Here is an 11,623-nt window from a genome sequence, read left to right as displayed (position 1 = left end):
CAGGACAGAGCTTTGGGGGACCCACACTTAGGGGGAGGGAAGAAGATGGTGAACCAGTAAAGGAAATTGAAAAGGAGCAGAGAAAGAAGGTAGGAGAAAAATTGAGAGAGTAGAAGTGCCAGGAGAGAAGGTTCAGGATAAGAGGGTGGGCAAGTATTCTTTGTTACTGAAAAGTGGAAGACCTAGGACAGACAAAATTTAACTATTTTTTCTCAATCTCTTTTTAAAGGCTATGGCTTTATGTGTTAATATTTTTATCTTGAAATTGGAGCATAAACATCAATTCAATAAGCATTTAAGTGTCTACAAAGTGCCAAGGATTTTGCCAGGCATGGGGATAAAAAGTCAAAATGAAAGCCAGTCCTTGCCCTCAAAGAGCTTCCATTCTACAAGATTATTTGAGGAGAAAGAACACAAATGACTCAGGACATCAGGACAGGCTTCCTATAGATGTAGCTTGTGTTGAACTTTGAAGAAAGACAAGGAGTAGAAGCAACAGGGAACTTGGATGGCAAGTGGGAGATTGACTACTGCTTGTAAAAAGGCAGGAAGAAATTCTGGGTTTGAGAATACCACATATGCTGGCTTAACTGAAACGCAGAACTCATGAAAAGGAGGAATTGAAATAAATTTGGAAAAGTTGGTTGGAGCCAGACTGTGAAGGATCTTTTCTACTAAACATAAGAACTTGTATTTTATCCTAGAGGCACCAGGGTGCCACAGGAGATTCCCTGGGCAGGAGAGTGATCTGGTCCATCCTGCACCCTGAGAAGATAATTTTGGCAGATATTGGGAGGATAGGTTGTTGAGATCAGGGGCCAGAATTAGGAAATACAAGTAGAAGGTTATTTATAACAGTATTTACATCATGCTTCATTAATATCCCCTCATTTGATCCTCACTACAACCCTGGAAGGGTTGTGCTGCTACATCCCCATTTTATAGATGAGGAAATGGAGACAAATAGGGTCACACAGGCCCAGGATCACACAGCTAGTGAGTGTCTGAGGCTGGATTTGAACACAGATCTTTTTGACTTCAAATCTAGTGTTCTATACACTAACTTTCTCTACATCATTTTACTACTTGAGACAAAAGCCCAGACCAAAGAGATGGCCATGTGAATATAAAGAAGGAAAGGGGTGGTGGTGGTTAGAACTGACAATGCTTCCCAATTCACTGGGCATGGAGAGGTTAGGGAGAGGCTGCAAACATGGGTGACTGAAAAGGACAGATGTCCTAAGCAGAAATAGAGAAGTTTGGAGGAAAGGGAGGCAGGTGGGGTTGGGAATAGATAATGAGTTCCATTTAGAGTATGTGGAATTTGAGATGATTGTGGAATATCAATTGGGAGTTATTCAACAGGCAATTTATGATGCCTAACTAGAACTCTGGGGAGAGATTACTGCTGGATATATAGGTCTGGAAGTCATTTGCCTAGAGATGCTAATTGAACCCAAGGGGTCTGATGACATCAATAAAAGGGAGGGTAGAGAAAGGAAATGAGACTAAGTCTTTGGGGACACAAGATTAGGAGGTAGGACTGAGAGGACCCAGACCATGTTTAAAATTCTTTTGTATCCATCAGTTTCCAAAAGTGTTGGCACAGGGTAGATGTTTAAGAAATGTTTGAGAACTAGATAAAACTAAGCAGAGGCTCACTCAAATCAAGCTCTCTGCACTTGGATTAAGAGATGGAACCTGGTGATTCTGAGTTGGGGGAGAATTTAGAAGGAATAAATTTGGGGAAGAAATAATGCCTTTAAGTGACTGTCTCTTCTAACCACCCTCTGAAGGATCTTACTGCTATTGCTAGAAGAAATTAAACTCCTTGAGGGGGATTATTCAGATGATTTGTTTTTGTTTCCTACGATATTCTTTTTTATTTCCCAAAAGTAGCAGTGTCTGGCATTCCATAACACTTATAAAATCAATTTAAACACTAATAGGTTTTGCATGTTTGAATGTGTATAACATATCAAATTGCTTACTTTGGGGAGGGGGGGTGAGGGAGAGATAGAAAGAGAAAATTTGGATCTCAAAATTTTTTTTTAAATGAATGGTAAAAATTATCTTTAGGGGGAGCTAGATGGCACAGTGGGTAGAGCACAAAGTCCTGGATTTAGGAAGACCTGAGTTCAATTCCAGCCTCAAATACTCACTAGCTGTGTGACCCTGGATAAGTCACTTAAACCTATTTGCCTCCATTTCATCATCTGTAAAATGAGGATGGAGTGGCACATACCTTCTGGGTTGTATGTCCTTGCTAGCTATGTTACCCTGGGTAAGTCATTTAGACCTATTTGCCTCCATTTCTTCATCTGTAAAAGAGAATATGGTAGCAGGGTGTGTGACCCTGAGCAAGTCATTTAATCCTGATCACCTAGCAAAAGAAAAGAAAAATTGTGCTTACATGTAATGGGGGGAAATAAAGTATTATTTAAAAATCAATTTGGCTTGTGTGACCTTGGGCAAGTCACTTAAAGCTTAAAAGGAAAAAAAATCAATTTTGAGTTTGAAGGGGTTGGGATAGTGGCTGGGGAACATGGTTCATGCAGAAATTTGTTTGACATTACATATTTGTGATGGATTTTATTTTTTTTTTTTGCCTTCTCAGTGAGTGGGGGAAGGGAGGAGATAATTTGGAACTCTATATCAGATAAAATCTGGAAAAAAAAAGAAAAAGAGACTGTTGGGTTTGAAAACAGGGGATCTGAGTTAAAATTCAGTTTCTTCTTGAAAGTAAGGATGATGTTTGATGATGATGTTTGTCCTTCATTTTCCATCACTTTTATCTTTTTTTAGGTTTTTGCAAGGCAATGGGGTTAAGTGGCTTGCCCAAGGCCACACAGCTAGGTAATTATTAAGTGTCTGAGGTCGGATTTGAACTCAGGTCCTCCTGACTCCAAGGCCAGTGCTCTATCCACTGTACCACCTAACCACCTCCTGCCCTTTATTCTCAAAGAAGGCCCTGACATCAGGGAGGTGATGCTATGACAAGCATATGAATTGGATTTGAGCGATCAGATGCTGTGCTAAGTTACCAGCCTCACCTTCTCCAGAGCCATCTGGGGCCAGTGGCTAGATGAGAATCAGGACGCCTGAAAATAGCCCTGGGTGGGAGACAGTCAGGATGAAGTGACTTGCCCAAGGTCACACAGCTAGAACGTGGCAAGTAGCAGGCACTTAAGACGGGATCAGGGTGTCTGGGTTCCAATCCCAGCTCTGTGTGTAGGGGTGACCTCGGCTAAGTCACTTCTCTGAGCCCCAGTTCCTCCTCTGTTTGGGGAGTTGAGTCCTTGGCAGCTCCAGAGCCCGGATCCGCAGGTTTTAAGTTTGCGGGGTCCTTGAGGGCCGTGCGCCCGGGCCGGGCCGTGGCTGCTTGGCAGCGCCCCAATGCCAGAGGGAGCCCGGCATCTTGTTTGTGGGAGCCTGTCGGCCGGCCGGCCCTCTGTTTTCCAGAGTGCGTCATCCTCGGAGCGTGTCCGTCTCTGCCTGGGCCTGTCTTGGGGCGAGCCCAGAATAGCCCCGGGCTCCGCCTCCGCCTCGGCCTGGGCTCCCCGGCCCCCTTCCCCTCCCCCGTCTCCTAGGCGGGCCCCGGAGCCGGCTCGACTCCGTCTAGTGGTTTCCCCGCCCCGGGCGCATGCTCGCGCCGGCCCCAGCTGCGCAGTCCGGAGCCCGAGCCGAGAGCGAAGGCAGCCAGTGTTAGCAGCTCCCAGACAGGGGCGGGGGGCTGCCTGGCCCGGGGGCTGGGGGGCTCGGGCGGGGGCCGGGCGGGGGCCGGGGCAGGGATGGCTCCGGTTTCCAGGGGAGGGGGCTGCCGAAAGTGAGCCCAGGGAGCTGGGCTCGGGCCAGCCGTGCCTGAGGTCTGCTCCGTGCCCTAGTTGGGCAGCCAGCCCTCCGGGAAAGCTCCCTCGGATCGCTCCCTGGAGGACTAGGTTCCTCCCCATCACTTGGGGCTCTAGTCTCTTACTGACAAATTCCTTCTCTGCAGCCTCATTAGAGACAGATAGACAGACGAGCTGCTATGACATCCTACTACGAGATCCTGAATGTTTCTCCAAGTGCCTCCCCTGATGACATCAAGAAGGCGTAAGTGCCCCCATCCCTGGGCATCAGCGAGGCTTCTCTTAGTCCCAGGAAACTTCCTACTGGCAAGCCAGCACCAGAGCCTGCAGTGAGAGAACAGGGTTCTATCAAAGCTCTGGGGCTTTCTCCAAGTCCCCAGCACCAGGGCCTGCAGTGAGAGAGCAGGGTTCTATCAAAGCTCTGGGGCTTTCTCCAAGTCTCCAGCACCAGGGCCTGCAGTGAGAGAACAGGGTTCTATCAAAGCTCTGGGGCTTTCTCCAAGTCCCCAGCACCAGGGCCTGCAGTGAGAGAGCAGGGTTCTATCAAAGCTCTGGGGCTTTCTCCAAGTCCCCAGCACCAGGGCCTGCAGTGAGAGAACAGGGTTCTATCAAAGCTCTGGGGCTTTCTCCAGGGTTCTATCAAAGCTCTGGGGCTTTCTCCAAGTCCCCAGCACCAGGGCCTGCAGTGAGAGAGCAGGGTTCTATCAAAGCTCTGGGGCTTTCTCCAAGTCCCCAGCACCAGGGCCTGCAGTGAGAGAGCAGGGTTCTATCAAAGCTCTGGGGCTTTCTCCAAGTCCCCAGCACCAGGGCCTGCAGTGAGAGAGCAGGGTTCTATCAAAGCTCTGGGGCTTTCTCCAAGTCCCCAGCACCAGGGCCTGCAGTGAGAGAGCAGGGTTCTATCAAAGCTCTGGGGCTTTCTCCAAGTCTCCAGCACCAGGGCCTGCAGTGAGAGAGCAGGGTTCTATCAAAGCTCTGGGGCTTTCTCCAAGTCTCCAGCACCAGGGCCTTCAGTGAGAGAGCAGGGTTCTATCAAAGCTCTGGGGCTTTCTCCAAGTCCCCAGCACCAGGGCCTACAGTGAGAGAGCAGGGTTCAATCAAAGCTCTGGGGCTTTCTCCAAGTCTCCGGGATTGAGGAAGCAATGTGAGAAAGCTATAGCAAAATGAAGGTGTCATAGAGTGAAAAAAGGACTGGCCTTGGAACCAGAGGGCCTGGGTTTGAATTTAGACTCTATTGCTAATATGGGTGCAAGGAGCAGTTAACTGCCACAGTGGATAGAGCACCCAGCGACACTTTGACACTAGCTGTGAGACCTTGGGCAAGTCACTTAATTCTGATTGCCGTGCCAAAAAAAAAATAACCCCCCCCAAAAAAAAACTGATCATGAACAAATGAATCCATCATTCTGACATTCATGTCCCTTATCTGTAAGGTGACAAGCTGATCTAAGGTTAAGAAAATGCTCTTGTGGCTTATGCTGAAGGTTCCCTTCCTGAAGCCAGCATAAGATTTTGGGTTTCTCCATTTGCTGGAGCTGTCCCTGGGTGGTTTGCTTTCAGACTTAGGGACTCTACTTATCATGGGATGGATTAAAAGTGGAACTGAACGGGTAATACTTAGGGAAAGTGGAGTCCCATCACTGGACTTCTGGGGAGATCCCTGGGAGGTGATTTACTCAGTACCTGCCGCATCCAGGATGTTAGATGTTGGAGGGGGTAAGGCAGGGTGGAGGGTTAGATAGAAAAGCCTAAAACACAATCTCTGTCTTCCTGAAGTTTACACTCTTGTTGGGCAGCTGAACTATAACTACTGAAAGGATATACAACAGTTAAAACAAATGTGGCAAACCACTCCAGTATCTTTGCCAAGAAAAGCCCAACTGGTGTCATGAAGAGATGGACTCCACTTAAACAGCTCAGCGATGAGGAGGAGGAGGTCAACGACAACAGTGTGGAAAAAAATAAACAAGAAAGTAGGAGGGTGGGGGTGAATTGCCTATTAAGATTTATTTGTGGAGAATGAAATGGCAGAGCAGAAACCTAGCGATTTGGGGCAAAAAGGGGATGGGAAGAGAGATGGAATCCCAGGAGGACCCCCTCTCACACTGGCCCCTATTCCCCCTTGTAGCTACAGAAAGAAGGCACTGCAGTGGCATCCAGACAAGAATCCTGACAATAAGGAATTTGCAGAGCAGAAGTTTAAAGAAGTTGCAGAGGCCTATGAAGTTTTGTCTGACAGTAAGGGCCTGAAGACTGGTTCATTGCAGACTGTCGTGTTCAACTGTTCTTGTAACCATTTACCCCTTCCATTATGGATTCCTTTTTCTCCTTGACTGTTTCTCTTTCAATTTGCAGGTCTCTCTGGGATAATGTATATTCTACATCCTCTCTGATGGAACTTCTGGAATTTTCTTTGTTGTTTTTTTTGAGGGGGCTTTAATCCTCATTCATTTTGCATATATCTCTCCTACCTCTTACAAGACCACTTCCCCCTTCCCCCTAAGGGACAACCTCAGACAGCTCACAAATGGTCCTAGGATTATGGCATTGAGGGGAGGGAGTAAAAGAAATAATGGTGTTGTTAACCACAACCAATAGGGAGAGCTGACATTCACTTTTTTTTTTTTTTAGGGAATAAACGGGACCTCTATGACCGCCATGGCAAAGATGGACTGTCTGGGTCTGGTAGGTAGATTTGGAAGGGAGCAAGTGGGTATATGAGATGGTGAGTGCCTTGTGGGCTAGGAAGGGGAAATAGTAAATGAGGATTATTAAGCCTAGTTACCATCTCTTGAGTGTGTTTGCCTTGGGAGCAATTGTATCTCCATTTGGGGTAGTGGGCCACATAGTTGTCCTGTCCTTCCCACCCCTTAGCAGGTTCAGGATCTTCATTTGGCAAATCCAGTGGATTCACTTTCACCTTCCGAAATCCTGAGGATGTCTTCAGGGAATTTTTTGGGGGCCAAGACCCATTTGCTGACTTTTTTGGTGAGTAGGTGATCAGATATCCCTCTTCCATCCTGTGATGTTTAAAACTAAGGGTGGGAGTGAGAAGATCAAATTCCTGAGGCAAAAACAATTTTCAGGGATGAGCTCTAAAGTAGCACTATGGGGAGAGGGGATAATCTCTTTGGAGTCTTTCACACAAGGGGAAAATTAAGGGAAGTTTAAGAGTAAGCTTGGTGAGAATCTTCTGTCCTATCAATATTGAGAGAGTTATTTGCTGTTTGCAGATGACTTTGGCCCAAGTCTGGGTTCAGGACATCACAGAGCCTTTTTTGGTTTTTCGTCTCCCTTCTCTTCTGGCCCAGGTAGATATTGCTATTCCTTCACATTCCAGTCCCTAAAATCCTCAATCCTTCAATTCTAACCTTTTATCCTTCTTTGGCCAACTTTCCAATATTTACTCGATTGTCCAGAGACTCTTAGCTTACTCCACTTTTCTCCAGAAGTCTTCCTAGTTAGATGGTCTCAGGAGGCATGCTCAATTGGTTCCATAGCTGCTACCTAAATCCAGTCCTTTCTCTGCTGGAGCCTCCAACTATTGGATGAATCTGTTTTTCCTCTCCTTTCCCCTCATCTCTACAGCCTTTACTTCATCCTTCTCCTTCAGTCCTGGGGTCCATACCCTACGTTCTGTGACCACCTCTACCACCTTTGTTAATGGCCGTCGAATTACGACCCGAAGGTAGGGCTTCCTGTAGCACTGGATGTGGACAAAATATGTAATCCTGGATTGGGAGACTCTCAACTTAGTTTTTCATTCTGGATCTGTTATTTAGTCTTTGTGTGACTTTTAGTAGTGCTTCATCTCTGGGCCACTATTTCCTCCAGGGTTTCCTCAAGGGGTAGAATGGATGGTCTTTGAGGACCCTTCTGGTTCTTAAATGGATGGGGAGGGAAATTTAGAGGCAGGAGTTTGGAGATTGTGGGGAGTCTGGGGAGGAGAATGTTGGTGTGTGGAGTACAACCCAGAGAAAGTAACTGTGCCATTTATTACAGAATCAGGGAGAATGGAGAGGAACGAGTGGAGGTTGAGGAAGATGGGCAGCTGAAGTCAGTCCTTGTCAATGGTAAGAGCTAGCATACTCCTAGACAGAAATTCCTAGCTTCTACTCCTCTTTCTGGGCTTCTTATTGGGTGGGAGAAGTTGTCCTTTGGCCTATTCATAGAGCAGGAGTTTTAAAGGGTTGGGGCTACCCATGGTTATGGGAAGAACTCTGAGAAGGTACAGCCTACTTTTTTGGAGTACTCTAGTAACATGGTGCAGAGGGGGAGAATACAGTTGGAGATATGCAGAGACACATAAGTGAGAACCTATTATAGGTACTGGCCTAGAGATCAGGTAGAATTTTATCTCCTACAGGATTCCCCGATGACTTGGCACTGGGACTGGAATTAAGTCGCCGGGACCAGAAGCCATCGGCCAAAGAATCTAGTGGGGTACGGTCCAAGCCGTTCCATTTCTTAGACTTCTCAGACAGTGAACCTTCTGATGAAGATGAGGACATGCAGCTAGCAATGGCCTACAGCTTATCTGAGCAGGAGGCAGCTGAAAAGAAATATTCAGGTGGACGGCGGGGCAGTCAACAGCATGGGAGTCCTGGGACCCAGCCCCATGAGATGTCTGAGAAGAAGGCCACTGGTGGGTTGCGGTCTGGCCAACGGCAGAAAAGTCCTGAGCCCCGGGGCCAGGAGTCAGCTGAGAGGAAGGCCACGGGTGGGTGGCGGATCAGTGGTCAACGCCAGAGGAGTCCAGAGCCCCGGGGCCAGGAGTCAACAGAGAAGAAAGCCGCTGGTGGGTGGCGTTCGGGCCAACGACAGTGGAGTCCTGAGCCCCGGACCCACGATGCAGCAGAGAAGAAGGCCACAGGTGGGTGGCGGGCCAGCCAACGGCAGGGGAGTCCTGAGCCCTGGACCCACGATTCAGCAGAAAAGAAGGCCACTGGTGGGTGGCGGATCAGTGGTCAACACCGGAGGAGTCCAGAGCCCCGGGGCCAGGAGTCAACAGAGAAGAAAGCCACTGGTGGGTGGCGTTCGGGCCAACGACAGTGGAGTCCTGAGCCCCGGACCCACGATGCAGCAGAGAAGAAGGCTACAGGTGGGTGGCGGGCCAGCCAACGGCAGGGGAGTCCTGAGCCCTGGACCCACGATTCAGCAGAAAAGAAGGCCACTGGTGGGTGGCGGACTGGTGGTCAACACCAGAGGAGTCCAGAGCCCCGGGGTCAGGAGTCAACAGAGAAGAAAGCCACTGTTGGGTGGCGGTCCAGCCAAAGGCCTGGGAGTCCTGAGCCCCGGGGCCAGGAGTCAACAGAGAAGAAGGCCACAGGTGGGTGGCGGTCCAGCCAACGGCAGGGGACTCCTGAGTCCCGGTCCCAGGAATCAACTGAGAAGAAGTCCACTGGTGGGTGGCGGGCCAGTCAACGGCAGGGGAGTCCTGAGCCCCGGGTCCAGGAGGCAGCCGAGAAGAAGGCCGCTGGTGGGTGGCGGTCCAGCCAACGGCAGGGGACTCCTGAGACCCGGTCCCAGGAGTCAACCGAGAAGAAGTCCACTGGTGGGTGGTGGGCCGGTCAACGGCAGGGGAGTCCTGAGCCCCGGACTCATGAGGCAGCTGAGAAGAAGGCCACTGGTGGGTGGCGGGCCGGCCAACGGCAGGGAAGTCCTGAGACCCGGGCCCAGGAAGCAGCCGAGAAGAAGGCCGCAGGTGGGCGGCGGGGCCACCCACAGCCGAAGAGTCCGGAGACCCGGGCCCGAGCGGCATCTGAGAAGAAGTCTGCAGGTGGGCAGTGGGCCCACCAATGGCAGGGACATCCTGAGACCTGGGCCCAGGCTCCCTATGTGGGGGTGGTTCAAGAAGGGGCACAGAGAGTTGCCAGAGAACCCAGCCTGGCTTCTGAGGATAAGGCATCTCGCTGTCTCATCCTCTGAAGACTGGTTGCCTTATCACCTTAAGTCAGCTCCCTGGGAGGTTCTTCCCTCACAGATGGAGTTCAGTTTATCCCCCTAACACTGTCTAAGCTCCAACCTCATCTCCATGGCCCCTTGGGCTTTCCTTCTTAACCATTAGCCCTAACTTGGACTTGAGTCTGCTATGGCCATGGGCTTTGCTGCTGCCATTGCTACTGTTGATACTGTTCTTTGGCTTATATCAGTGCAGAAGATCAGGCTCTGTCAGATGAGACCTGGGCTTAGTTACTGGAAGGGAAAAGTTCATCAGGAACAGGGAGATTACCCTTGGGCAGGGGTTCACAGGACCTTTAGAAAGAGAACCTGGGAGCAGTGGTATGGGCTGGTTGTAAGAGAATTCTGTCCCTGAGACTCATTTCCATCTTTTACATGTGATGTGGGGTTTATAGGGAAGGGATCAGCCTAGACTTACCCCAGATCCTGTCTTGGGTGGCACACTGTGGTCTGGGAGAATTTGTCCTTGTGTGGTGGTGGTGAAAGATGATATAAGTACCAACCTTTGTTCCTCTCGTACAGTTGTAGATCGTCTGCCCCTAGCCACATGGGTGGTTCGAGGGTGAGGACTAAGATGCAGTGAGATCTGACTTGTCTCTGTTGCTTCCCTCCTACAATTCCTTGAAGTTGTACCCACTGCTTCTCCTTCCTCAGAAAGTTCTCTCTTCCCCCCTTCCCTGCTGGCTGGCTGGCTAAGATACCCTTCCCTTTCCCTCTTCCCCTACAAGGCCTAGGCGCTGAATGAGGAAGAAGCTGAAAAGGCCGTGGGTCTCCAGGGTAGGTAGACTAAGGCGGCTAAACTATACATTCTGTAACCCCCTCCCCCGACTGACCCCAGCTCAGATGATTCCCTTCTTCCTCTAGCTGTTCTTACCCCCACTGGGCCTCTGGACTGGTTGGAAAATGGGATGCCCGGAAGAGAGAGGGATGGTATGGGATAAAGGATGATCACCAAGGCTTGGCCCATGTGGAGACACTATAGTTCCTCCCCTCATCTGAACTCCAAGGATATAGCTTCAGGGAGAGCCCTTGGATTTGGTTGCTGTACTCTGCTCCAGATTGCTTGGCACTGACCCTTCTTTCCTGTCATCCCTGCCCTGCTTTCTCCCCAGATGTATTCTGAACTGGATGTCCGGGACCCAGAGCCATCGCAAAGCTCCTTCAGGATGTCGCCCTTCCCTGGGTGCAGGGTGGGGGGATTCCCCTCCATTCCTCTCCCCCATCCATGCTGAGCTCTGAGCCATGGCCTGGATGGTGTGCTTCAGGGGCAAGTGGGCGGGTGGGTTAACGGTGGTAGCTGTGTTCAGTAGCCCTTAGAAACTACATGTCCCATAATGCTATGTACCCCGTCATAGATTGCCTGGGTCAAACTGTTGAAGTGGTGTGGGAGGAATAATGCATCTTAGGACATGCAGTTTCCACCAGTAGCAGCCACAGGTTGCCTGTTTCCTGTGACAACACAGAGGGATCCTGTCCCTCATAGAGGTGGAGAGTGTGTGGGGTCTATTGGAGAAAGGGAGAATTGGGTTGGAGTTAGGGGGCTCCAATGGATGGGGGAGGAACAGGAGAGAGCCTCTGAGATTGGGGTTGGGGGAGAAAGGATGGGAGGGAGAAGCCTCATTTATCCGTGCAGTGATGAGGCCTGGAAAGCAAACCAGCCACGCTCCCAACGTGCTGCCTGAAGGGTAGGAGGACCAGCTGATGGAGGAGAGGCCTCTGAAGGCGGTGGCTGGGGAGGGATGGGTGGGGCACTGGAGAGTTGTTGGGTGGGGTGTGGAGTTAGGAATGGGGTGCGGAGTGGGAAAATGAAATTGGCT

At 50.0% G+C, this 11,623-nt stretch overlaps 1 protein-coding gene across 7 annotated transcripts; it reads left to right on the top strand.

The window, feature by feature from the left end:
* DNAJB2 (DnaJ heat shock protein family (Hsp40) member B2) lies at nucleotides 1–11,051 on the top strand. Of its 7 annotated transcripts, XM_074191307.1 has the most exons (12): nucleotides 1–89; nucleotides 3,995–4,092; nucleotides 5,974–6,083; nucleotides 6,477–6,530; nucleotides 6,720–6,833; nucleotides 7,079–7,156; nucleotides 7,434–7,533; nucleotides 7,848–7,918; nucleotides 8,212–9,624; nucleotides 10,329–10,368; nucleotides 10,535–10,583; nucleotides 10,919–11,051. In XM_074191307.1, the coding sequence occupies exons 2-11, from the start codon at nucleotides 4,028–4,030 to the stop codon at nucleotides 10,545–10,547; spliced, it is 2,058 nt and encodes a 685-aa protein (XP_074047408.1). In that variant the 5' UTR covers nucleotides 1–89; nucleotides 3,995–4,027; the 3' UTR covers nucleotides 10,548–10,583; nucleotides 10,919–11,051. The 7 variants fall into 7 exon arrangements, 6 of the variants coding, with proteins under 6 accessions (XP_074047408.1, XP_074047409.1, XP_074047406.1 ...); XM_074191308.1 differs by lacking the exon at nucleotides 10,329–10,368; XR_012469392.1 differs by having other exon boundaries at nucleotides 8,212–10,583.
* Nucleotides 11,052–11,623: the final 572 nt, after the last annotated feature.

The sequence above is a fragment of the Macrotis lagotis genome, chromosome 6 (genome assembly GCF_037893015.1).
Source record: "Macrotis lagotis isolate mMagLag1 chromosome 6, bilby.v1.9.chrom.fasta, whole genome shotgun sequence".
Classification (NCBI taxonomy): domain Eukaryota; kingdom Metazoa; phylum Chordata; class Mammalia; order Peramelemorphia; family Peramelidae; genus Macrotis; species Macrotis lagotis.
Note: the sequence above shows the minus strand (reverse complement) of the source record. Positions and strands in the feature narration are given on the sequence as shown.

Excerpts from the sequence above, each read along its gene's own strand:
- DNAJB2 (XM_074191302.1), top strand. The coding sequence starts at position 4,028 with ATGACATCCTACTACGAGATCCTGAATGTTTCTCCAAGTGCCTCCCCT. Across the intron at positions 6,531-6,719 it reads AGATGGACTGTCTGGGTCTG|CAGGTTCAGGATCTTCATTT; the intron begins GTAGGTAGATTT and ends CCCACCCCTTAG. Across the intron at positions 7,157-7,433 it reads TCCCTTCTCTTCTGGCCCAG|CCTTTACTTCATCCTTCTCC; the intron begins GTAGATATTGCT and ends TCATCTCTACAG.